This window comes from Phymastichus coffea, unplaced genomic scaffold (assembly GCF_024137745.1).
Source record: "Phymastichus coffea isolate CEN01 unplaced genomic scaffold, Cenicafe_Pcof_1.1 PCOF00004, whole genome shotgun sequence".
NCBI lineage: Eukaryota > Metazoa > Arthropoda > Insecta > Hymenoptera > Eulophidae > Phymastichus > Phymastichus coffea.
In genome coordinates, this window is record NW_026706815.1 from 3,773,635 (window position 1) to 3,799,302 (window position 25,668).

The window sequence follows — 25,668 nt, forward strand, 5'->3', positions numbered from 1 at the left end:
GACTCTGATATAAAGTATGACGAATTTATTAAGAAGTTTAATTTTTACGTTAAACAAATTCATCAGAAATCACATTTTTGCAATAATTATTCAGATATCTTTACGTCTGTGAAAATGAAGTTTAAATACAAGGGAGAAAGCATAAATTAAATTAAGCTTAATTTCGCGGTCGCGATATAATTGCTACGCGACTAATACCTCGATTCGACAAAAAGCGTGCATGTAATATCTCGGCTAACAAAGAGCGGCGAGCGATCCGACACTGCATGTTGTTGTCGTGCGCGCGGCATGTAAACAAACACACGGGACGAATGTAATGTAACATTCAGAGGTAATAAAGAGTTTTCGTCTGTGATATTAACCTTATTCACGCCGTATTGATTTCACTCCTGTAGATAGTTGGTTGACTGACACCCGTTCCCTCTTGCTCTCCGACTTCCGTTTTGAACATAGGTAATTACGTGCGCTTTTCAATACGATTACGCGGATAAAATTAATTAAACGGTAGCAACCCCGTTACAATGTAAAAATATTGTTTTATCCTACATCCTTTTATATGTCAAATAATTGAACTTATATATAAAACGTAAATAATTTGTAACTAACCTTATCACCTTTCACATGTTCAGATTCGTGGAATAATAATAAATACGTTATGGTAGCTGAAGATATCAGTAAAATGAATACTAAAAATACTGTTTTATTTCGCATTATACCACAATGTCATCTGTAAAATATAAATAACTTATTACATAAATGTAATGGAAAAATTTTATTATAAACTTTTTTTATTATCATTCTTAAATTCTCTAAAATTATCCAAGAAAAAAATGCACAAATTTTTCTACATGAAAAATTGTATCAGAATAAATCATAAAATCACTAAACTTATGAAAATGTTAACATCAAAATAAAACATGTTCTAAACTATACTATAATAAAAAATGGTAAATCGATAACATTCTTCATTAGAATTGGTGGTTCATACATGATGAGAGCGCGAAAATGAGAATTTTATTATACTCGTACCCTAAAATATTGGTTCTATACACTGTGATGGGGTCGTTGGCTCTGCCGACCAGCTCTGTCTGTCTCTTTTCGACGAGCCCATACCACCGAGCCAACGCCGAGCAGCTGTATTTCGTGCTCAGTTAATGCTCGATGTTGGCTTATTTCAGCGAAGCGGCCAGACTGCGTAACTAGCAGGCCAAGAGTGTCAATGAACAGCAGTTGTTGACAGAAAGAGAGAGAGCATACAAGATAAATAGCTATGCGTTTAGACAGGTTTACGCAAGGCAGTAGATCGATAGCTATTGATGGAGTTTTATGACGTGAGCCTCGCGCCGGGAATGAGTGGATTCGTGACAGAGTGTAGGCTAAGTAGTAGAAATGCAGTATCCAAGTAGAGAAGCAGCTGCCAATTAAAGAAACAGCAGCCAAGTGGAGAGATAGTAGTCAAACAGAGAAGCGAGCATAGAGCAGCCACATCCAATCTATTTGCATCAAGATTCATCAGGTAGCATCTGCACCATCATCGGCAGCAGAGCAGCTACAGCTTCCCCACCCCAGATCAAGTAAGATTGCCTTTCTCTCTCGTGTTCCTCACGATATCAAAGTGTTGATGCGTTCATTCGCACAGTGCTCTGATTTCAAAGTCACCTATATCTAGCCGTAACCACCATCTGGTTTCGTCCTCTGGATCATATCCGCGAGCATCCTTTTCTCGTCTGGCCGCCGCACTGTTCAGCGACTTTTTCCTTTGAGACGCTACTATGGCGGTGGGTCTATCCTTATCCGCGGGCTGCTTAGGCACGGTAGCGTCCTGTGTGGGACCTTTTCGAATCCTCGGGTCTCTCACCCCCCTTATAGATCGCGTCGTTCCCCTTCTCCACAATCTGAATACGTCCTCCTAGTCCTTTTAGGATTACAACTGTTCCACCGCTCTGCCTTGATGCCCTTTTAGGACCTATTCGAATCCATGGGTCGCCAACAATGTACTCTTCTCTGTCAAAACCCGCGGTTAAAGTTCGAGACTGGTGACGCAAAGACGACCTCTTTTCTTCGCTCTCTCTCTCTCTCTCTCTCTTTCTGCCATTTCCCTTATTGTAATCTAGGCAAAACATTCGGCTAAATCCCAGTTTGCCACAAGCGGAAAACTGAAGAGGCTTAGTAAAGTCAATCTTCCGCCTCCCACCTTCTCGCCGCTCGCCAGGAGACCCGGGAGAAGGTGGACTCCCCCTTCTCCCTCGCCATCGGCTGTTCCGAAAGGCTGTCTCACATTTGCTAGATTTGCTCTATATCCTCCAGTCGCTCCTCCATTTTCTTGTCGCAATTGGAGGACTCTCCTGGCAAGGTTCTCCACTTTCTCATGATCTCATTGCTGATCCCCCTCCTTCCTTCCACGCCTTTTCCCTTCACTCGAAACTGCGGCGGTTTGGATCTTATTACCAGCCATCCTTTGACTCAGCTGGTACGCGTGTTGAAGGAAGATTGTCGAATTCCGGTCCGCGAATAGGCGTGGGCGTCGATCGTATGACAACGTTTTTTGTACTTCGGTCGCCCTTCTATTAAATTCGCGGATCGACATCAACTCACTTCGACGCAGCTGAATCTGGATATTGGGTAAGAGGTTAAAATGCGCAGGTCCAATAGCCTTTCCACGGGCATTGATGACTCTAATTTGTTTATGAGGGTCACCAGGTTGGACACGTAGTCCCTGACTAATTCGTCTTCGGCCTGAAACCAGTTCTGCGCTTCCTGCAACAGCTTTTGCTGCTATTGCGTAATAAGTCCAAACCATTCTCGAGCGTCGGCAGCGAATTCGTCGTAGCTGAGCCATTGGTGTTTGTTGTCGTACCATGTCCTTGCGTTGCCCTCGAGGATCTCTGATTCTGAACACAGCATTTCATCGTAGGTTGATCCTGCGCCCACGCGCAGGTCCTCTAACATGGACAGAAACATGTCGACGCTCTGTGCCCCGTTACCTACGAACCTCAACTTCCACCCGCGAACTATCTTGCCTACATCGCGGGTTGTGGAGAGCCCTGTCAACATATTCGTGTCGGTGCCAGACTATTGGCTTCGACTCCTTTGCCTTTCTGGTGCGGATCTTCCCCTATCCTCTTGGTTGACTTCGTCTCTACTTCCTCGGAGGGCTTATGGAGGGATCACGTCCCTTTCTCTAGGGACGAATCTCGGCGGAGCAGGTGTGCTTCCTAAAATTCCAGAATCGTAGTAGCAGGTGTATGTGTCCTAGAAGTCCACATGCGTCTCGAGCGCGGCTGAATGAAGTCTTGCTGGTGCATGTGGACTGGGTTAACCAACCCATGCATTCCGTCCTCCAGCTCTCCAATTCTCTGGCGCATATCTTTCGCCTCCCGCTCTGCCCACATCAGCATATCCTGGAGAGTTTACAGGGTCTCGAGGATTCGATCGACTAACCTCCGATTGCAATCGACCCCCGCCTTCAGCTGCTCTATCTCTCTAAATGCGTTACTCAGCGATAGCTATCCTGCGGACTCCTTCCGGGCACCTGACTCCTGTACCCACAATTTAGGGTTGCTCCATCTTCTGCTTCCCTCCTCCTAATCCTACATATCGAGGTTTATCTGTTCAGTGATGTCCTCTTTGGAGGCCGGCCTCCATTTCCGGGTCCCCATCCAGGCAGTCGAAGGTCCTTAACAAATTTGCCAAGGTAATCCTCTCATTATTGATGAGCCTTAAGGGATGATCGCTAGGGTCCTCTGCGTTGGCACTCTCCAGCCCGCCGTATATCGTGTTGAGACACGCCTGGCGGGTGCGCCTCTTGCATCCCGCCACCTACTTACTTAGCGTGGCCTCTTCAAAGTCGGCGGCGCTGTATTCCCCCAGCAACCATCCCCCGTATATATATAATATTAACACGTATATCATATTATAATCATAATTATTATTAATACTATATAACAGGGGAAATTAGTCGTTCAAAAGGAGAAAATGATGCAGTGCACAATCCCACGGTGCAGAGCTAACTGCCACTCTATTAATTACGTATAAGTATACATGTCTTCCCCTTTAGATTTATCACTTCGCTCCAACTTCAAATAACACTCAATAGTGAACTTACTTTAAGTGACTTGGTTGTTGACTCTGGTTACTCGTATCATGTAAGCAGGCTTATGTTTACTTTTCACAATTCCCTAGACTAAATCAATTCAAATACTGGGATTGCACTAGGCATTAGTCAGGAAGCTAACGATTATAAAATGGCAATTTAAGCTAAATTCTTTTAATTAGCTTGACTATATAACTTTAATACGGGCCGAAAGTCTTTCGCTCGCGTAAAGATTAAGTACCGAGGGAGAGAGTGAAAGAGAGAGAGAGAGAGAGAGAAAATACAAATAAGACGCGAACTAACGCTCAGTGCAGCGTACTTAAAGGGTTAATTCAGCGCGTATATTACCTACTATGCAGTATTATTTAACACGAAAATCGCAGTTAGGGTAGGTGCATCTACCGCGAGTTGTAGTTACGGTGATCAGCCGTAACCGTTAGTGTCAATGCGTCTATCCTGACGCCTCTGTTCAATACAAGAGTTGATGCTACGCCTGTTGCCGTGCGCTGGATGATGCTGGCAAGTGTTGATAATCGCTGATACTGGTGAAGTGGTGGCTCAAAACTGGATGCTTCTATGCTGCTACCTGTTTCCCGCACACGAAACCCCACTGACGTCTGACGCAAATATCACTCAGACACTTTTCAAAGCACAACACCTGTCTCGATTGCCAGCTCTAACGATACTACCGGTACTTCCCGCGCTCGCCTCCTCTCTTTCCAAATTGCTAGCTCGCACGCCTCGAAAGCTACCGAACCGCCAACGAATCAATAACTTTAATCGATTACCGTTGCAGATGTCGAATAATACACTATCGTTAAATAAAAATAGCTATTAATAAATTATACAGCATATACTCGTATTTTATAATATTGTACAAATACTGACCGATATCAAAATATTTTAAAATTACGATAGTTAATAATGGATTTATATGAAAAACGATTATGTAAATGTTAATATTACGTCGAGTTACATTAAATTAAAAAAAATGGAGAATAAAAGTTGGCAAAAATACCTTTTTAATTCTGCAACCTATGGTATTAATCTTCGATAAAAAAGTTCCGTAGTAACTATCTTTCCAGAAACAGATTGCCGTATTCCCTCTCTTATCTCGAAACCACATCGTATCTTGAAGATTTCGGTTCCGCTCCAAGATGATTTCAATGCCTGCTCTTCTTTCTCTTGCAGTCCGTATGGAAAAATCTTGTGCTGCCTTGAACCGGTTAAGATTAATCTGAAGAATATATATGCTAAGAAGGTTTTCCATCTCCCCCTTTGTGGGAGTCAAACTTTTCTCTGGCTGTTGCGGAATGGAGTATATGCAGCGCCTCCTGTTCTGTGACCATGAAGTTTTCTTGCCGCCATACAAGTAACGCACTTATATGGCTTCTGGCACATATCTTCCTGCGGCCACATATCTTGACTCTCCACTAACGTAGCTTCTCTTGGATTTATTTTTTTGGACACTCTGGGGCTTTGTGACCAAATTCTACATACTTCAAACATTCAACGACCAATTTTTCCTTTTGCCGGCAGAAGCCTTAATCCAGCTGACCTTAACTCTACCTGGCTTTAACACCTTTGCTGTTGTTACAATTCACGGTGCTGAAACAAGGGCAACTCGGGTTTCTCTTGGACCTACTTTAAGTCTTTATCTCAATCTGTTTTGATGTGACCTCTTTCAGATCCGTGATGAAAGTGCCTTTAATTTACTAAGCGACAGTCAGTTGGGCTTGCACTAAATTGGAATTGTTGACGGAATTCTCGGCATTACTGATACCCATCTGAGATAGTTCATATTTGTTACATGTTCCTGTCATTTTTCATTTTTCATTTTTTCTTCGGGGTTTCTTCCCCTATTCTATATCCTAGGAAGGAGCTCTTTGACCAGGTATTAACGTCCAAGTCAAATGTTCCTTGGTTATTTTAACAACTTGTGACTAGCATAACGAAGTTATGTGTATACGTATGTATGTATGCGCGAACGTATGTGGCTGGGTGTCTGGGAGAATGCGTGGGTATGCGAATATGTAAAAGCATGCGCGGCTGTATGCGAGCTTGCAAGATGTGTGTGTAATTTGAGGCTATATGTACGAGTTTACGTACACGGGCGTATATTGTGCGTAGGAATGCTTTAGTTAATTATCTTGTCATTTCCTGCAAACTCATTAGTCAAAATTTTTTTGGGATACCTCTTTGTCAGTACCGTAGCCACTACATTAAACTCCACTGGCTCACTAGTTTTCTAGAAAACGAGGAAGAACATTATCCATTAAGTGAACAGACACGACTAAAATGTAATTTTTATCTTGACGATTTGATTCGATAAATAATCTGAAGTTACCGTTATTTGCAATTCGTTAGCCTTTGACATCGAATACGAAACTTCATTATTCTATATACAGGGTATCCAAAAAGTAACGATACACCTGAGAAATTTTCTAAGCCGGTTATTTTTTTAACCGGGTGAAGGTTGTTCTTGAAGTAACTTTTTACGAGGAATCCGATGGTAACCTTGGATTTGACCTTGAACCTCATTTTCAAGGTTATTTTGAGGTCAACCTCATTTTTTTAAATGGAAACCCCTATTTTTTATGGCGGAATCGGAAAGTGCGGAAAATTTTACATCCAGATATGTATTGAGATATGAGGTTGAGGTAACCCCTAGAGGTCAACTGGAGGTCAAAGTATGAATTCTTAAAAATCTCGCGAATTCAGTGGTCAAACAAAACAAACAAAAGGATAACCCCAGGTAACTTTCAACGGTGCTCTTTAATTTGTCCTTGAACCTCATTTTCAAGGTTATTTTGAGGTCAACCTCATTTTTTTTAATGGGTACCACTATTTTTTATGGCGGAATCGAAAAAAGTGAAGACTCTCACGTATGGATGAGTTGAGGTTTGAGGTTAATGTGACCTCTAGGGGTCAGATGAAGGTCGAACTGTGGCTTTGTAATAGTACCGGGATTTTAGTGGTACAAGAAAGCAAATAAAGGTCATGGAAACCCCCATTTTCGACAGCGGCAATCGAAAGAGCGGAAAATTTCACATCCAAATATCTACTTAGATCATAAGTCAAGGGCGAACTTAAAGTTTAAGGTCAGTCGAAGGTCATCCAAACTTAAAGACGCCCTAAAATTTTTTAAAGTTTTTTTCATAATGGAGAAGGGTATTTATTTAGTAATTGCCCATCGGAGATCCGTGACCTTGAATTTAACCTTCAACCTCATTATCAAGGTTTTTTCAAGATCAATTTTTTTTACTTTTAGCGTTACCCAGGAACAACGACGTGGACGTAGTAAAATCTGTCCCCTTGGGGTGCTTTATTTTCGTGAGTTCCCCTCGCCTCTCACGATCGGGGTGCTTGATTTTCGTGAGTTCCCCTGGCCTCTCACGTATGATTTATCTTACATCAGCACATCTTATTTTAAGTGCTCGAATTGTTCACCGTTCACTTCTTGACAGTAAGCTAATCGGTGGTAAAAAGCATCAACAGCATTTTGGATCATTTCAGTGGGAATGAGAGCTGATTCGTCTATGATCCTTTGACGTAATTCGTCCAAGTTTTGGGGTTTAGTTTTGTATACCCGATCCTTTAGATAACCCCAATAGAAATAATCTAAAGGCGTCAAATCGGGGGACCTAGCTGGCCATTCAATTGTGACTCTCCTTCCTATCCACCGATTATCAAACACCTCATCTAAGTAAATTCGAACGTCTCGTCCATAGTGAGCTGCAGCACCATCCTGCTGATACCATGTATTTTCGAAGTTGTCTCCGACTATTTCTCTAATTGCTGGAACTATTTGATTACGAAGCATCTCTTCATAATTTTGAGCGTTTAAGTTACCATCAATAAAGAATGGCCCTATGATTCGATTATTCACTATTCCAGCCCAAACATTCAACTTCTGCGGATATTGCGATTTATCTTCTCGCATCCAGTGTGGATTTTCCGCAGCCTAGTACCTGCAATTATGTCGATTTAATGTTCCGTCAAGTTGAAAAGTTGCTTCATCAGAGAAAACTATGTTTTATGGAAGATTTGGATTTTCAATTATGCGTGCCATCATATCTTCACAAAACTCAACACGACGATCGAAATCGTCTTCATTCAACTTGTGAACCAGGTGTACTTTAAACGGATGGAATTTTGCTGTTTTTAAAATGATATGTACGGACGATGTACTTATGTCATGCTCTTGAGCAACTCTGCGGATGGAATTATGTGGATTTTCAGTGAATGATAATAGAACATTTAATAAATTCTCTTCATTTGTTGCTGAGCGTGGTCTGCCTGACTTAGGTAGATTTCTGACATGGCCAAAATTTACAAACCTTGAAATAGTATTCTGAACAGTAGACACTGCAATTGGAGTTCTATTAACCCGAAATGTCTCATTAAAAAAATTTCTCACTGCCCTGTAAGATCTTTCTACTCCACCCCAGCCTCTCATCATAAGAAGTGATATTCTTTCTCGTTCAGTGAGGCGTTCCATTTTAAATCAGCGAATCGAAATTTACTCAAAAATCAATCAGAATTAAAAACAAAAAGTTTGCAACCCAAATAAATGTTTTCAAAAAATGAAAATTATAATTTGAGTACTTTTACAAAAAAGTTCTACTACAGTCCGACTAATGCACTAATGCTTTAAGGAGATTTTCGAATGGTAAAATCTTTTCAAATATGTTGCTTTTTTAAATATTAATTTTTGAAAATGCAATTGTCCCGAAGACTAAGCTCAAAACGATAAAGTTAGGCATAATACATTTCCTACGGATAGAACCAAGTGAAATTGTTAGTGGATTTTCAATGAATAGGTATGGGATAGTAACCTTAAAAAGTTTAACCGGCTAATCAAGTTATTAAGAAAATAAGCGTAAAAAATCATTGTTGATAGGCGAGGGGAACTCACGAAAATCAAGCACCCCGATCGTGAGAGGCGAGGGGAACTCACGATAATAAAGCACCCCAAAGGGACAAATTTTACTACGTCCACGTCGTTGTTCCTGGGTAACGCTGAAAGTAAAAAAAATTGATCTTGAAAAAACCTTGATAATGAGGTTGAAGGTTAAATTCAAGGTCACGGATCTCCGATGGGCAATTACTAAATAAATACCCTTCTCCATTATGAAAAAAACTTTAAAAAATTTTAGGGCGTCTTTAAGTTTGGATGACCTTCGACTGACCTTAAACTTTAAGTTCGCCCTTGACTTATGATCTAAGTAGATATTTGGATGTGAAATTTTCCGCTCTTTCGATTGCCGCTGTCGAAAATGGGGGTTTCCATGACCTTTATTTGCTTCCTTGTACCACTAAAATCCCGGTACTATTACAAAGCCACAGTTCGACCTTCATCTGACCCCTAGAGGTTACATTAACCTCAAACCTCAACTCATCCATACGTGAGAGTCTTCACTTTTTTCGATTCCGCCATAAAAAATAGGGGTACCCATTAAAAAAAATGAGGTTGACCTCAAAATAACCTTGAAAATGAGATTCAAGGACAAATTAAAGAGCACCGTTGAAAGTTACCTGGGGTTATCTTTTTGTTTGTTTTGTTTAACCACTGAATTCGCGAGATTTTTAAGAATTCATACTTTGACCTCTAGTTGACCTCTAGTTGACCTCTAGGGGTTACCTCAACCTCGTACCTCAATACATATCTGGACGTAAAATTTTCCGCTCTTTCCGATTCCGCCATAAAAAATAGGGGTTTCCATTTAAAAAAATGAGGTTGACCTCAATATAACCTTGAAAATGAGGTTCAAGGTCAAATCCAAGGTTACCATCGGATTCCTCGTAAAAAGTTACTTCAAGAACAACCTTCACCCGGTTAAAAAAATAACCGGCTTAGAAAATTTCTCAGGTGTATCGTTACTTTTTGGACACCCTGTATAGGTAAATCCCACAAAACACTAAAAATAGATTAATAATAATTAAATAATAATCAAATTATTTATATTAGCAAATTCAACATTACGGATTAATTTTAATCGTTTTAAAAGGCTACATTTTATGTATTATGATGAGAGTATTCACGCAATATTCAAGTTTAGGCAGGCGTGTGACGGACGACCAATTAACGTTTTTGTCGCACGTCACGTAATAAGTAGGCTAAGTAGGAAAAGCTTGGCAAGAGCGCAGTCATTGGCCGCATGATGTCACATTCGACATTCAGCCCTGCTTCACTAAGCAAGTTGTTCGTCATGGGCTGGCTCCCATTTTCCTGTTTGATTTGTCCTTGCCGTCTCGCGCGTGCGCGCGATATAACTTGCACCTCATCCTCTATATTAGCCATCGTCAACAAGAAGCAAAAAAGAAGAGAATAAAGCCGACCATCGAGGTACCTGGTCAGCTACCTCCAAGGTTTCATTTGCTCCTCTGAGGCGGCCCTGATCGCCCAGGGCACTTTCTGCTTAGATCGACGTCGGCGCTTGCAGAAGATTGTCAAAAAGATCAGGTTGAGTCTCTCTCTTTCATCGCAATCTCTCTCTTTCTCTCTCTCTCTCTCTCTCTCTCTCTCTCTCTCTCTCTCTCTTTCTCTCTCTCTCTCTTTCTCTCTCTCTCTCTATGGCATTCTGATATCCGTATTAAATAAGGTTAAGTTTAGGTAGCAAGGCTCTCGCTTGCCGACTACTTAGAGTAGGTCATTGCCGATTATATATTTGTAACGCATAGTTGGTTGGGTTCGGGTAGCAAGGCTTTCACTAACCGGCTACTCTGGCGTCGTTCATTGATTGTTCTGTAAGATAGTTTGTTTGTGTTGTTAAATTAAGGACGCGCATCTGTATTAAATTATGTCTAATAATAAGGGATCACTTATGTCTAATATAAATTATGGAGTGTCTGTTTTATTATTAACTCGCCTTCTACTCGATTGCATTTAGAAAGAAAATGCCTCTCTTGCCCTTCCCCTTGAAAAATAGGTAACAGCAGGGCAAATCTGTTACAGTATTCTACTGGAAAATAAGTATAAATGATTTCAAAGCAATCTGTTCGTAAAAAGGATTCATCTATGAATAAGAAAACTTCACGTAAAGTGATGAAAACTACGAGAAGAGATTAAATGAAAAAAATTCAGATGACAATCCAGATGTAGAACCCTTGACACTTCGGTCGTAAATGCGTTTCCTCTCGCCTGCCAAGAGATCAATCGGGATAAAGCCCGCGATCGCGAATATCGCGTTTTCCGAAACTGTTCGGTACGCGTACGTGATTCTTAGCGCTGCCGTTCTTTGTACGCTCGTCATAGTTTCGGCGCGTCTCCTCATCCGTAACGAGTCGGCCCATACCTCTGCTCCGTAAAGCATGATGGAGTGGATACGCCCATCAGCAGTCTTCGTATATCGGTCCTTTTGTGTTTGTCATCAGCCTGTTCAAAGCCTTTCACTTCAGATCCTTTCACTGGCTCTGGAGGTCGCGTCTCGTATGTGGAGCCAAAAGTTCAGTTTCGTATCTAGAGTCACCCCCAGGTACTTTACCTCACTTTTGGTCTCCAGTTGTTCCGTTCTTATGGTCATCGGTATTATCGTGTCTATTCTCTGTCTCGTCAGTATCAGTAAACCTGTCTTAAAAAGAGCCAGGCTCAGTCCGTGGTCCGTCATCCATATGTCCAAACGCCTCATCACCTGACTCACTTTGAACTGAGCCAGATGTATATCGCGGGCCGTTATTACGGCTGCTACGTCATCAGCGTAGGCGACCAGACGCGTGTCCGGGGGCATGTCGAGCTTTATTAGTCCGTCGTACAGTACGTTCCAGAGCTCGGGACCCAGTATGGATCCTTGTGCCACCCCGCCTTCCGTCGTTTCATACATAAGTCTTCGGTCCTTTAAGTAATCCTTCAAGACTCTTAGAAGGTAATATCCACCCACCTAGCAGAGTTGAAGGCGTTCTTTACGTCTAATGTTACTAGGAGCGTTATTGATCTGGCTCCGTAGCAAGTCTCGTTCATTCTGTCAACTACCTGTCTCACGTCTGTGATTGCTCCTATCGTTGAGCGTCCTTTTCGGAAGCCGTGTTGTCGGTCCGATAGGTCGACAGCGGCTTGCACCGCCGCGTTCAGTCATGGTCTCAGTAGCAGTTCATATAATTTGCCGGTCGTGTTGAGGAGGCTCAAGGGCCTATACGAATTCGGCTTGTCGGGGTTCCTTGCCTTTGCCAATGAGTACCAACCTCGCATTTTTCGAGAGTTTACTGAAAACACCCACTGTTAGGCATCCATTGTACAACTGCAAAAGTATGCCGGGCCGTCGAGTTGTTACATACCGTATCAGTTCACCCGATATACCGTCTGGTCCAGGAGCCTTGTTCATTTTCAACAAGGTTGTCGCTCGTATGAGCTCTTCCCTTGTGAAGCAAGAACTCTTTTTCGAAGCATTTCTTCGTCCGTGTTCGTGTCATCGATTCTGACCTGTTCTGTCAGGACGCGTCGGAAAAAGACCCTCAACTATCTTTTCCTTTATCCTAGCGTCTTTTGTCTCCGGTGGAGCTCGGACACCTAGTTTCCGGGTCACAATTTTGTATCCCATCCCCCACGGGTCCGAGTCCACCTCGTCTGTTAGTCGTGTCCAGCATTATCGTTTGCTGTCCGTTATAGCTTGTCTTAGCCTTTTTCTGGAAAGTTTGTATGCCTCTGAGGGTTCTTTGTCATGTCTGTTTCTTTGTCTTTGTGCCTATCCACGTCACCAGTGACTGCAATTTCTTACGTCCACCAGTACATCTGTCGCCGGTCGTGTCCGTATCGTATTTTCGGGATCGTAGCTTCGCATAGGTGACGGAGGTATTTTTCCACCTCCTCAGCTAACTTCTCCGCCGACTCACGGTCCGTACCACTTCGAGTGATTTCCGTAAAAGGCTCTGTGTTTTGCAGTAGTCCCATCGTAGAGGGGGTAACACGTTACCTCTTCGTCTAGTCGTATTTTCGTCTATCACTTCAAAGATGATGTATTTTTCATCACTGGCTGTATATTCCTCGATCACTTTCCATCCTCTTTTTCGCGTCAGTAGTCTGTCTATGGCCAAGGTCACGTCTGGTATAGATTAACCCCACCCCGGTCGTCTAAATGTCGCCGTCTTTCCCTCGTTCACTACTACTAGTTCCAGCCTCGCGGCCATCTCTAGTAGCAGTCGTCCGCGTTTGTTTGTCGTGGGCATACCCCACTCAATCGCCCGCCACGATCGTATTTTCGGGTATATCTCTCACGGCGTCTTCGATATCTTCGAGTCTGTTGGCATATTCCAACGCGGAATAGTTTGGTGACAGGTATACACTGACGATAACGACAGTACCTACCCTCACCCAAACATAGTCCGCCCCGGGCCCGCTTGCTGAGACTTGCATTGCTTCATTTCCGCGTACCCATACCGCCGTCGTGTTCGATTTGCTAGCGAACCACGATGGCTCAGGTCTGTTCCTGTATTGTTCGCTTATAACAAGCACGTCTGCGTTCGTCTCCGTCGTAATTTGAGGGAGGAGCATGTGTGCTACGCTACTCCTGTTCACATTGCATTGTAGTATCGTCAGGTTCATTTTTTCTGTTTCGTCTTCAGTTCCATCAGTGCTACTCTATATACGGCGTACCCGCATGATCCAGGCACGTGGGCCAGGTTCTGTCCTTCTATCCCCTTACAGAGGAAGCAGCCAGTAGTGTTTTTACACTCTTTGCCCACGTGACCCGCCTGTCCATATTTCATGCAGCAGTTTTTTCTGTCCGGCCATTTACATTCCCTCCGCGTATGTCCGTACCCGAGGCAGTTGAAGCATCTTTGAGGATGAATGCGGAGTCGAACTCGACAATTCACCCATCCTATTTTGATGCGTTCTTTGCCTATCAGTCTCGTTGCTTCCGTCGTGCCGAATACGCAAACGGCTCGCGCATTCCCATATGCGTTTGGCGTAAAGAGATGCACTTTCCGTTCCGAGTCCATATTTAGTTCACGATTTATCGCGTTCGCGATGTTCTGTATCGTCGTGATGCAGTCCAAGCCAGCAAATTCCAGCGTCACCCTAGAAGTTAAGTCTTTTACTGTCGCAGTCTATCCTAATACTTTCTGAAGTGTCCTTTGGAAGTCCTATCCTTGCGACTATTCCAGCCGCATCAGTACAGCACCGTCCTTGGTTTTTCTAATCGTCCGAACGTCTACCTTCTCTGTCTTGGGGTCTACCTTCTGTCTGATAGTCCGCAAGACATCGGCATACATTTGTCCTTCCGCCGGCTTGATCAGAATGGTCCCGCGCCTGGTTTTCAGGTTGGGACACTCCGATCCTCGGCTTCTGTGTCCGTCTGTCGTCTTTTGTACCGTCTCGTTATTGGTCTTTTTCTTGTTCCTTTTCTTTTTTTTTTTTTACGACGGTGGCCCGGTCCTCTGGCACCTCCGCTCTCATCTCAACATCTTCCGAAGGAGTCTGTTGAGTGGTATTCGTGGTGTCCTCCTGGTCAGGTGTCTGTCGGTTTCCGGCATTCACTCCCGGCGTTTGCTGTGTGAAAGCAACGTCTAGGAGCGTTCTCCGTCTTTCGTCATCTACCTGGTCTGGGCTTGGGGTCTGTTTTAGCCGTAGCCTTTTACATCCTGGAGTTTCCTCCATTACATTCGCCGATCTTTCCGTTACGTTCGTCTTTTGTCTGATCTGTCGCATTCGCTTCAGTTCATACATACAAACTTCTACAGCCTCATATATCTCAGCCATACCATTCCTAATCACGCGAGTCACGTTTCTTTGGACGTTCGTCTTCTCCGTCATTTGTCCTAGGACGCTGTCTATGGTGACCAGTTACTCTCGCACAGCGTCCCAGGATTCTGGCGACGTCGACCCTGTCCTTTTTCCTGTCGCAATTACCCGTCCACCAGCCAGGTTTCCTACTGATGTAACGGGGGAGCCGGGCAGCTCCCGAGTCGATGGGCGCAGGCAGCACTCTAGTACCTGCAAAATTTTCTTTATCTTTCATCTCCTTTTCATCTCCTTCATTCTAATACGTGTTTTATGTGTTAGTGGTCAGAACTAATTACCAGGTATAGTGGGTCCTGCAATCTTTCCTGAGTAGACCTCCTGACCGAGCGTGCCTAGAGTCCGATGGCCTCGACCATTCCTCCCCCCCCCTCCCTGCAGTAAGGGCCCTTCCGATCACCAATCGGCATTACTACAGAGAGCGAGATTTAACGTTTATTAAGTGTTTTACCATTGTGTAGGGCGAACCTTCCATGTTGGCTGAGCTGGGTCCGACCCCCTCATTAAATTATAAATAAAATTCGTATTCTTGTTGAAATTGCAATTTTTTTTATACAATTACAATGTTTTACAATAGTTGCCCAGAATCGAACCAATATCTCCACATGAGAGTCTTGTACTCAATCCACTTAGCCACAATGACTCATAACAATCGTAATATTTTTAAATACGAGTAGTTTATGATGGGGAAATTCGGGGGGATAAGCCACCAGCCGAAGTCTCGCCACCTAATGGCCGTAGGCGACTCGTTTTCCTGACTTGTTAATTGGGCGCCGGACCGCCGCTTCCTGGGCCGCAGCAGCCGTCGAAAATTGGAGTCGGAAAAATGCCGCAGTTCCTACCACAACGCCTATCAACTGTAACAGGGGTTGGAGATTTCCGGTGTTTAACGGCCGGGTTGTCCTTCTCAAAATAGCGCGGTTGGTACTTCAACGCTCGATTGTACTCCTTGCTCGTACGAATCTAGTGTTGGCTTGGCTAGCTCTGGTAAGCAACAAATTCCAAGGTAGGATGCAAACGGAATTTTTGGCAAAACGGACAATTATTTCTGATACTTTTTTAATTCACGTAACGAACAGAGGTTTTATCGGAAATCTCGGATCCACCTAAGAAGTCGCGAAAACCATTAACTCACTCGAGCACTCAAATCTCTAACTAGGTCTGATTTTCCGAACACGGTTGAAAATGAAATAACAGCATGCACAGGAAAGGTATGTGATCTAGGTCAAAGAGAAGAGTCAGTTAACCTTACACACTTTATTGCCTATCAATTTACACTGTTCGTCTTCACGGAAATGGCGAGAAATCAGCGCAGTAAATTTGCGTCGTATCTCTCTCTCTCAGCGACAGATCAACGCGTCCGGATTTCCAGTACACGCGATTCCCGAACGCGACGCGCATTAATTATCGCGAAAACTACAGTGGCACTTTACCTTATTTTGCGTTGAGTTCTCTCAATACAAATCTCTGTTCGGCTAGTCAGCGGCTCGGTTTTCCACAAAACTGGTCCAGACTCGACTACGAACAATGGCAAAATGGACAAGATACGACTCGTCTTCCCCGAAAATCGTTTCTTCTCCCCTTGTCGGTGCACAAAATTTGTCATTGGTCTAAATTGTCATTAAGATGTTGGGTGTGCCCCTCATCCTCGCAGAACTTTGCAATCGCTTGGTCCTGATTTGTTTCCTAGGTATTTCACTGCATGTATAGGTTTTACTCATACTCCTAAGGGCAAATATAATGAAGGCGGAAATCAATTCCATGAAGCTGCTCTTTTATTGGCTTAGGTATTACGTGACGTGAGTGACATTCTCCTAACTCGCTTTATTTCAAATTTACGTGTATCTCGCGCATACTTGTTGGCCTTGGTCTAATGTGTGAGTCGTCATGTCTGTCATTTAGTATCGTCTATTACGCATGGTCAATTTTCAGCGCCAATTTAAATTTCGTTTCGAATTCGTATTCCGTCTTATCTTAGTATGATCGCTCGCTCTCATATGCCTGTCTCGCTCGCTCTCGCTCAGTGCATTTTGCTCGCTGTCACTCAGTCCATCTGGGCGACTTAAGATGGCCACCACCGATGTCACGTGTACACCTTGTGCCTCGCTACTGGTCTCTGGAGTGCCTTCTGAGGCGCTCCGCGTTGGTCGTGTGTCGTATGTGTACGTATTCGATTGTTTGCCAGTGATCAACAAAAATGTGTTTGGCGCTCAGGGTATTATCGATAATGCGCAACAGCCAGGCACAGCTGATTGTCGGCTGCTACTTCATCTCTGATTTCTTGGTCACCTTAGGTGTGACAGCTTCCCTAGAGTGTCTGCGGTTGTGCCCAAGTGTGTAACGCCTCCGTGGATTTCTTTCGCGTAAATCTCCGTTGCGTTTTTCCGTCGGTTTTCTGTGTGCTTTTCCTTTCAGCCGGCAACACATGGTCGGAAATACGTATGTGTGCGTGCGCTCCTTTTTTTTCTCATCCGTTGAATCACGCTTTTTGACTTGTTGCGTCATTTTTTCGGACGTGGGTGAGCGCATTTGAAAATAAAGTAGTGTTTCTGTTAGAGCGAAAGTAGGGCATAATTACTCGGTTGGTTACGAAGCGGTAAGGGACGGGGATGGCTTTTCTGAGGTGTTGCAAGTTGTGCAACACTCTCAGACAAAGCCTTTTAATACACAGTTACTCTGTTTACTAAAAATATTATAACTAATTAATGAAAATTATTTATTGTATAAATAATTTGCTGTTTCTAATTAAGTATACTTATTACAGACCACGATAGGTAAGTTTAAGTTATATCTTCCTTTGAATCATAAATACTAAATCAAACTTGCCCTAATGATTGAGTTTCTATTTAGAAACCTGTAGGCCCTTACGTAAGTAAGTTCATATGTAAGTTACTTATGTAAGTTCTTATATCAGTTTTAATGCAAGTTCTTACGAAAGAACTTATCAACTAATTTTCAGGGACGTTAACAATATAGAAGATAAGTTATTTTGAAAGAATTTAGGTAGAAACTTATTCTATATGTTAACGGTGCAAATCAAAAAACAATTGCATGATTTTCCGGAAGAACTTATGTAAGTTCTTATAACAGTTTTTAATTTCTTTCGTAAATTCTTCCGAAATATCTTATCTACTTATTTTCAGGAGAGTGGAATTAATAACGCAATTATGCGATGCTTCGATAACTCAACGTAAGGGCGGACTGGGCACAAAGTCAGTTTAATGGTGGACAGATGAGATTAATCTTTTCCGTGAGGAGTGTATCGCTTGTTAAGGAAGGGTACATTGTGCGCGAAAAAAGGAAAGCCCTGATGCAGATAGGTAAAAGAACGACATGGACCATCTTAATCAGAGGCAGTAAAACCGATATGCGAGACTGCTGCTGTGCGATGAAGTGGAACAAAAGTCCTGAGGATTCGGGTACCAGATAATGACCAAGAAATAGAGTACTTGGATCTTTCAAGCCTAAAGATAGAAACACCATGAATGCAATAGTCAACGGACTTTTTCCGAACCAATCAGTAACGGACACCACTAGGGATCACCGGGAGTACAAGTGTCAGAGTTTACTGAGGTGAAACTTATCCGAGCTATGTCCTTGCTCAAGTCTAGCCGAATATAGTGACATGGCTATGCACTGGGACTTAAACGAGAGTATCATCCGTGTGATTGTAGAATATACACATAATTAAGCGTATTAGAAATAATTTTAAGTTGATTACCCATTATTAAGTTTAATCTTACCCATTTTCCATATCGAATAAATTCTGAGATAACTTATTTTATATATTTTCAGGAGAGAAGAATTTGACTGAAAACTAATATAAGAAATTATCTGATCAACTACTCAATTACCATATGAAATAGTTTCTTACAGAAAAATATAAATAAGCTCTTGATTAAGAACTTATTCGAAATACGCTTATATGATCTTACTCAAGAAGATGCTTGTAGAGTTATATGTTCTTAAAATCTTATACAAGAACTTACTTGATATTTCCAGAAGGGTATCATGTAATTTTTTCAAACAAATAATCATGTGATAATTAATGAGAAGAAATATATATCAGATCATACAAACTTTTAAATTAAAATCCGTTTAATCATATGATCTGTCGTAAGATACATCACATTATTCTTCACAAGATTTGTCATTAATCACACAATCTGTCACATGATTAATTTCATGTCATATCTCCGACAGACAGATTTTCATCACAATGTGATCAGTTTTTTCTTACGGCATGAATGTCGGAGACGCCGATAGCGTGGCACTATACGCAATGACTTTTAGTCCAATCAACGTGAGCCTGAAATGAAAAATTAAAAGACATACTGGCCAACGGCACTTTTATATGTATTTTGACCCTGGAAATTCGATATTCAGGTGCTACTTTTCCGAAAAAACGATGAAAATTGTGAAAAATAACGAATTTTTTTGTTTTTTACGATTATTTTCGAAACGACAGATATTTTCGGAAAAAGATTGGGAAAAAGTTGTAGCACTTGAAATTTTACATGTAAAGATAGTATTAAACGTTGATTTTTGTGGGTTGATAAAAAAGGGGGAGGGTTTCTAAGACGGGTATTTTGCCCAAAAAATTCGAAAAAATTCCTAGAATATCTGCTAATAATAAGAATTCGATTTCCTAAACGGATCCCCCTGAACCTCCCAGTTCATTCTGAGCATCTCTTAAATAAAAGACGTCACTGCTTCTATGTAGTGTGTTTAGGAGAAAATTCGACCCAGTAAAAAAATCTTGAAAGATACATATATAGGTTTTTAAGGTCTCTAATTTCAAATCCAAAGTCCGTTAACCTTAAACATATCAGATTCAAGGTCATTTGAAGATCAATCGGTAAAAAATTTATATAATATAAAAGTTACTGCACATGTGATATTCTACACTCTGCGTTACGCAAAAACAACAAGCTAATCATGGTAGATAAGTGATCCCTTTAGGGTGATTATTTAACGTTATCCCTTTGCCTCTCATTGGAGTGTTCGTTTAACATGAGTTCTCTTTTTATTTATTCATCACTCTCTTCTATTTTTTCTCCTTCCTGTTTTCTTACTTTTTCTCTGTCCTTTTCTTCTGCTTCTTCTTTTTCTTCATCTAAAACTTCAAAATCAGCTGCATCAATTAAAAAATCAGGATAGCTATTACTAAAGTTTTGTTGGTTATCATAATGTCTGTAATACCCTAAGTACCAGAGAGCAGACGCTATATGTGCACAATAACCTACTATTCTAGCGCCATTTTTATACTAGTAATACTAACCTTTGATTGAATCGAAACTATTTATTTTATATTGAAACTAAGGCTGGTATTTTTTTGAGGTAGCGTAATATGACTGCATAAGAATTCTCAAAATATCTTGTTCTCTATGAACTTGAAGTATGTATAGTAATTCCCATCCACGCCGATGTATTCTCTGGTATAAAATGAAGCCTGTTTAAATTGGTATATACTAATTATTATTCTCTGAAGGTCATCAATCATTAAACGTGGAAAATCCATGAATGAAGTTACTGCTATAATTTCCTACATTACTCTTTTTTTACTCCAACCATTGTCTTTAACTTTTTTCTGAAGAGTATTCCCTCTTTTACTCATTGTAAGCATTCTCTCAGGAATTATAGTGTCATCGTGGCAAGTCGCTTTAGCGTTCCTAAAATTTATATGTATATATAGCTACGGGTGGATTTTCTGTTTCGAATTTTTCATCCGGTTTTTTACATTTTCGCCTTCTAATTACCTTGAATCTGATATAATGAAGGACCTCAGACTCGAAATCACTCACTCTAAAAACCTTTATATGTATCTTTCTGGATTTTTTTAAGAGATGCTCAGGGTAAATAGGGTAGGGGGATGAGAGAGATCCGTTTAGGATGAAATCGACTTCTTTTTGTTAGCAAATACTGTAGGAATTTTTTCAAATTTTCCGGGACAAAAACCCGCCCTAGAGACACTTTTCTTTTAGAGCGAGTTTCCATAACAACATGATTTTCGGTTCACGGATGCCCACCTCAAAGCAGCCCACACTGTGCACAATGCGCTACTGCGCAATTTGATCCTGTTTTTATTCTCTCTCTCTCTCTCTCTCTCTATCTCTCTCTCTCTCTTTCATTTATAGTTTTCCTATTTAAAGCGTTGTAGCATAAACTATTTCTTGTTGATGAAGATACTTGTTTTATTTTTGATATTTTTGAATTATGTGCAGTGTTATTATAGTTTTCGATATTATTATTATTATTACTATTTATTGAAGATTGTTCTGTGACATTTATATTCAATTTTTTAATAAGTATATATAAACTGCTATTATTTTTAGTAAATATAAGAAGCTAAAATATGAATTCTTTCAAATTTGTTTATGATAAATAATTTTTTTGTCTGTTTAGAGTAAGTTAAAACTGAAATATTATTTTATACTTCACATTTTTTTAAATATATCGCTGTTATATAAACAAATTAATTAAATATTAATGCTATTTGTAAATACTATAACAAGTTTGTCAACAACTCGTTATGTCTCTCTCTCCATATTAATTATATAACAATAATATATGTACATATTCATGTACCTACTTCTATATTATACTACTAACAGCCGCAGTGGACGACAGCAGCTGAACTAGGTTCGAGAGAGAACGCTAGCAGAGAGAGAGAGACCGCGTAAGTTGGTAGGACTGGCGAGCCGGGGTGCCGCGAAAGAGAGGTGCTGCTTGACAAAGGAGGCAATTAGCTAATGCCTCTCGAATTAGTGACACGCGTGCGACTGCGTTAGAAATTCATAGCTTGGCTGTGCCATTGACAACGAGATTCGTTTTGTGATTTTGCGTCGCCTCGTGGCTAGTTTGAGTGATAGATCGAGTGCTAAATTGAGTGCTACCGGTTGCGGCGTGTATCGGCGTTCGATAGACCGAACATTTATTGTCGAGCCTCGTGGCTAATCTCGCCGACAGCGGCGGCTGATGTAAGTACCACTCGTTCTTTGCGTCTCTCTCGCATTATCCGCTTTGCTTCTCTCTCTGCACCGCCTTGTACAAATACACGTAGAATATATATTTCTATTACACCTATCGCCTCTTTCACTCTACGCCTTCTATCATTCCTTTCGTCTCCTACACCTTCGCGATTTCAGCTACGCGACCTACGACCTCTCCGCGGGCCGTTGCCACCCGGCGAATCCATCGGCAGTCTGTGCTACTGGGTCGGTCGTGCAAATCCGTTGCGCGAGCCCGCTTCGTTATCTATTACGCACCTCTCGGTTATTAAATATTGTAGCGGACCAAATCCCCGTTACATTTTAGCGCCCAAACGTTCTGGTGCTGGCGGCGTAGCGAAAATCGCACCGAGAGAAATTTTTCCGTAGGCGTTCTTACAAGGACAAGGAGTGCGCGATCTCTCGCGGCGTGTTGTTGACAAACACGAGCCGCGCGGCGAGCCACATGTGCGACGCTAGCGAACAAGTGTAAACTCGTCGACCGATACACCGATATTCTAAGCAAAGGAGAATTATAGATTTTATTCGAATATTCGAAGTTGGAAAATCATATTTATTTTCAAGGCTGCCACGCTGGCCGTATACACGAAAACTGTACATTTCAAATGCTATATGCGTGATTCCAAATCACAGTAAATACTCCGTGGCTAAGCCTTATATAATCAATATTTTATACAATTTTTTTTGTGATTTCAACAAATATTAATTAATCTATAATTTGTTCCGATATTCTCTTTTGAGTAGTTTAGTTGGCGAGGCGTTGGCTAATTTAAATCTGCGTCCAATTGCAACTCATAATTAAAATAATAATATTTAAACAATAATTAAACTAATTTTAATTATAATTATTATTAATATTAAATTTTTTTTTCTTGTTTTCTCTTCTCTCTCTCACAACCGTTACACTCTGGCTTATACGTTACGTTGCTAATACCAGCACAAGCCCGATATTTATTTCAAATATCTCGTAAATTTTTTTTCCCCGCTATTATTGTCTTACTGTTTTACATTCTTTTCTCTTATTATCCATTATAGATTCTGCATTTTGACGTGAATATGAAATAATTTTTTTTTATACCAATTGTAATTATTGCTGCAGTTTGACGCAGAAATATTTCATGAATATTACAATAATTTAATTGTTGTTGTTTTTTTTTTCTGTCGGATTATCTTGCTCTCGTTCTTTTTTTTTTGCTTTTGTAAAACGTCAACGTTGCGTTTAACCCATTGCTAAATAGATATACAATGGCAACAAATTGGTCAATTAGCGATCTATCAATATTCAAAGAGGACATTGATAAAAAATTAACAACCTGGATCAAAAACTTGTCTAGTGTACAAATTGACGGCGCATTGACACAAGTAGAATTGCGAACCGACGGATTGTTATACGAGCGAGCGAATCGACTATTCCGTAGGTTAAACGGCGATTATACAACGGAAGATTTCATAGCAACGCAAGACTTAAATAAAGAAGAAGCACAAGAAAGACGAGACAATCTTAGCCATATGTTCTTCATGTCAGACACTCTGCCAGCAGAAATTAAGAGAGATTTACAAACCGCAAGGGATGCAGAAGAAGCTCTCGACGCAACAGAACAGGTGAACTTAGATGACAACGAACAATTGACAACAAGCTCGCCACATGGCACAGCCATAGATAATTCTGTAACTCTGCCTATACAAGAAGAACACAAAGATAATGACAATGAAGGTACATATGAACTGGTGAATACAAGACGTCGAAGACTTGATTTCAACAGCACAACAATCGAACCACAGCCAAATATAGGACAACATATAATGTCAACAGCAACAACAACCGTTACAACGTCAATAAATGCAACGAATGCAAGTAGATACTCCACAGGAATCTACGCTATTTCAGAAGAAACGCGCATGGTCAAAGTAACGATGCCAGACACTAAAGTGCATTTTATGCCTTATGGCGCAGCATCCGAACTAAGACGAGCTTGGCAAGCAGAATTGGATTATTCTGCCGCACAGAAAGAATTCCTCAGACATGTAGCAGCAGAAAAACGAGAAAAGGATAAAATAATAGCAGAAGTTACACAATTGCGAGAGAGATTAGCCAAAGCTGAAAGGGAAAAGATCGATTTAAATGCAATTAATAAAAGTTTGCAGGAACAACTAAAAATAGTTGTGTCAACGGCTTGTTACGTCTCGTGCATAAACTACGAATAGCGAATGTGCGAAACGTACCAATATAGTACTAGTGGCTGGTTAAGGCTCACAAGTAATGAGGAATATACGATATATGAATAAGAATGAATGTGTTTTATTATTTTGTTGTACTTACAGTTTCTAGAGTACTTTCAATATCGTAGATCTCGGTATTTGGATAGGTTCAATAATGAAGTTGCACGTTCTCACTTTTAATGGATCGCGTATTTATTGAGATCAAATAATATAGTTTGACAGGTAATAATTGAATAGTTAGCCAAATTGTTGAACAGGCTTGCACGCGACTGTAGCGTCGATACGTAGAGTTTATTCGTCAATTGTCGAACTGACGTGTACGGAGTAACAATAAAAGATGACTAACTCTTTACAGGTGGTTCGTCTTATATACATAGATTTGTGCTCAATTAATCGCTGATGTTTCTGTGTAGTTGGGTAATTTTTCCTTTTGAGTTCAATGTGTGTTGTGAAATGCTGAGTATGGTCTTTGTATTTTGCTGCCGTGTAGTTTTCTGGTGGATGTGTACATAGTTTTGATTTTACGAAATTCGGGATTGCACTTTTTAAAGAATGTGAATGAGTAAAGATGCGTCTTGAGACGTAACACCTCGGGGCATAAGATATTGCAATTAATATGTATTGATTGCAATGGTTGGTTTTCGATGGAAAAGATTATTTCATTATGTGCATTTCCGAGTTTCGGAAGTGTTGGAATTTGATTGCGTCGGTGGGATCATTTTTCTGCAAGATGTACAAATTATTTGGTATATAAAGGCTGCGTCGCTTCAATAATTTACAAAATGTTCTCTGCGCTTGTGACGAGAATATAGAATTTAACATGTATGGTTTCTCGAGAAAACGTCGTTCGATGGTTTGCGTAAGTATTTTGCTTATTTATAGTATGTATGTGTATATGTAAGTGCTGTATGTAGGTGTCTATAGTGTATATATAATTTTGGTTTTTCTTTCCTTTAGTTTGAAGATTGGAAGTATACTCGTGCTGTCAGGCGTGCCAGGAGGGAGGGTTTGCCTATGCCCGTTGCGCCGAAGCCTGGAACGAGGAACTATCGTAGGATAGAGTTTCAGGATTGGACTGTTATCCGGGCCCTAAGGCAATGTGACCGGCTGACACGTACTTCATACTACCTTGGGGAGTATGGACCGGACGAGGACACTTGGGGTCTTCGTGATATGTTTTTTTATGAATTGCGTGCATATTGTAACGGATTTCGTAGAGTTTATATGGAAGTGTTTGACGATGATTATAAGGTTTTTATCGGGCCAAGTATATCGCATCGGTATGATTGTAACTGTATCTAGTATGTATGGCGAGTCATTATTCCCATTTTCCTGGCTTTTTACGATTTGTATAAAAAGGATTATTTGTGTTTTATAAATACAGAAATTGAATTTGAAGAAATTTTTTTTTTTTATTGTCGTAAACCTATAGCGAATATGTCGCTTCCCTACCCGCTTAAAATTAGGCTACATTTGAGGAGTGTCATGTTTGTATTAGTTTAATTCTAGTGAAAAAAAATGTTTATTTGTAGTTGAAAGAGTGGTTTGATTGTTGAAGGTAAAAGGTGGTCTGTTTGGTAGAGGAGGTGGCGTTATGCATCTAGGTGTTG

The 25,668-nt window shown here is 41.0% G+C and overlaps 1 protein-coding gene across 3 annotated transcripts in view; it reads right to left on the reverse strand.

Annotated features, from left to right (window-relative positions):
- LOC131666716 (alpha-1,3-mannosyl-glycoprotein 2-beta-N-acetylglucosaminyltransferase) overlaps positions 1-25,668 on the reverse strand; it is a 651,543-nt gene that overhangs the window by 586,706 nt on the left and 39,169 nt on the right. For all 3 annotated transcript variants that reach the window (XM_058939594.1, XM_058939578.1, XM_058939586.1), the window contains exon 2: positions 607-727. In XM_058939594.1, coding sequence (XP_058795577.1) covers positions 607-711 — 105 coding nt within the window. In that variant the 5' untranslated portion in view covers positions 712-727. The remainder of the gene's footprint in view (positions 1-606; positions 728-25,668) is intronic.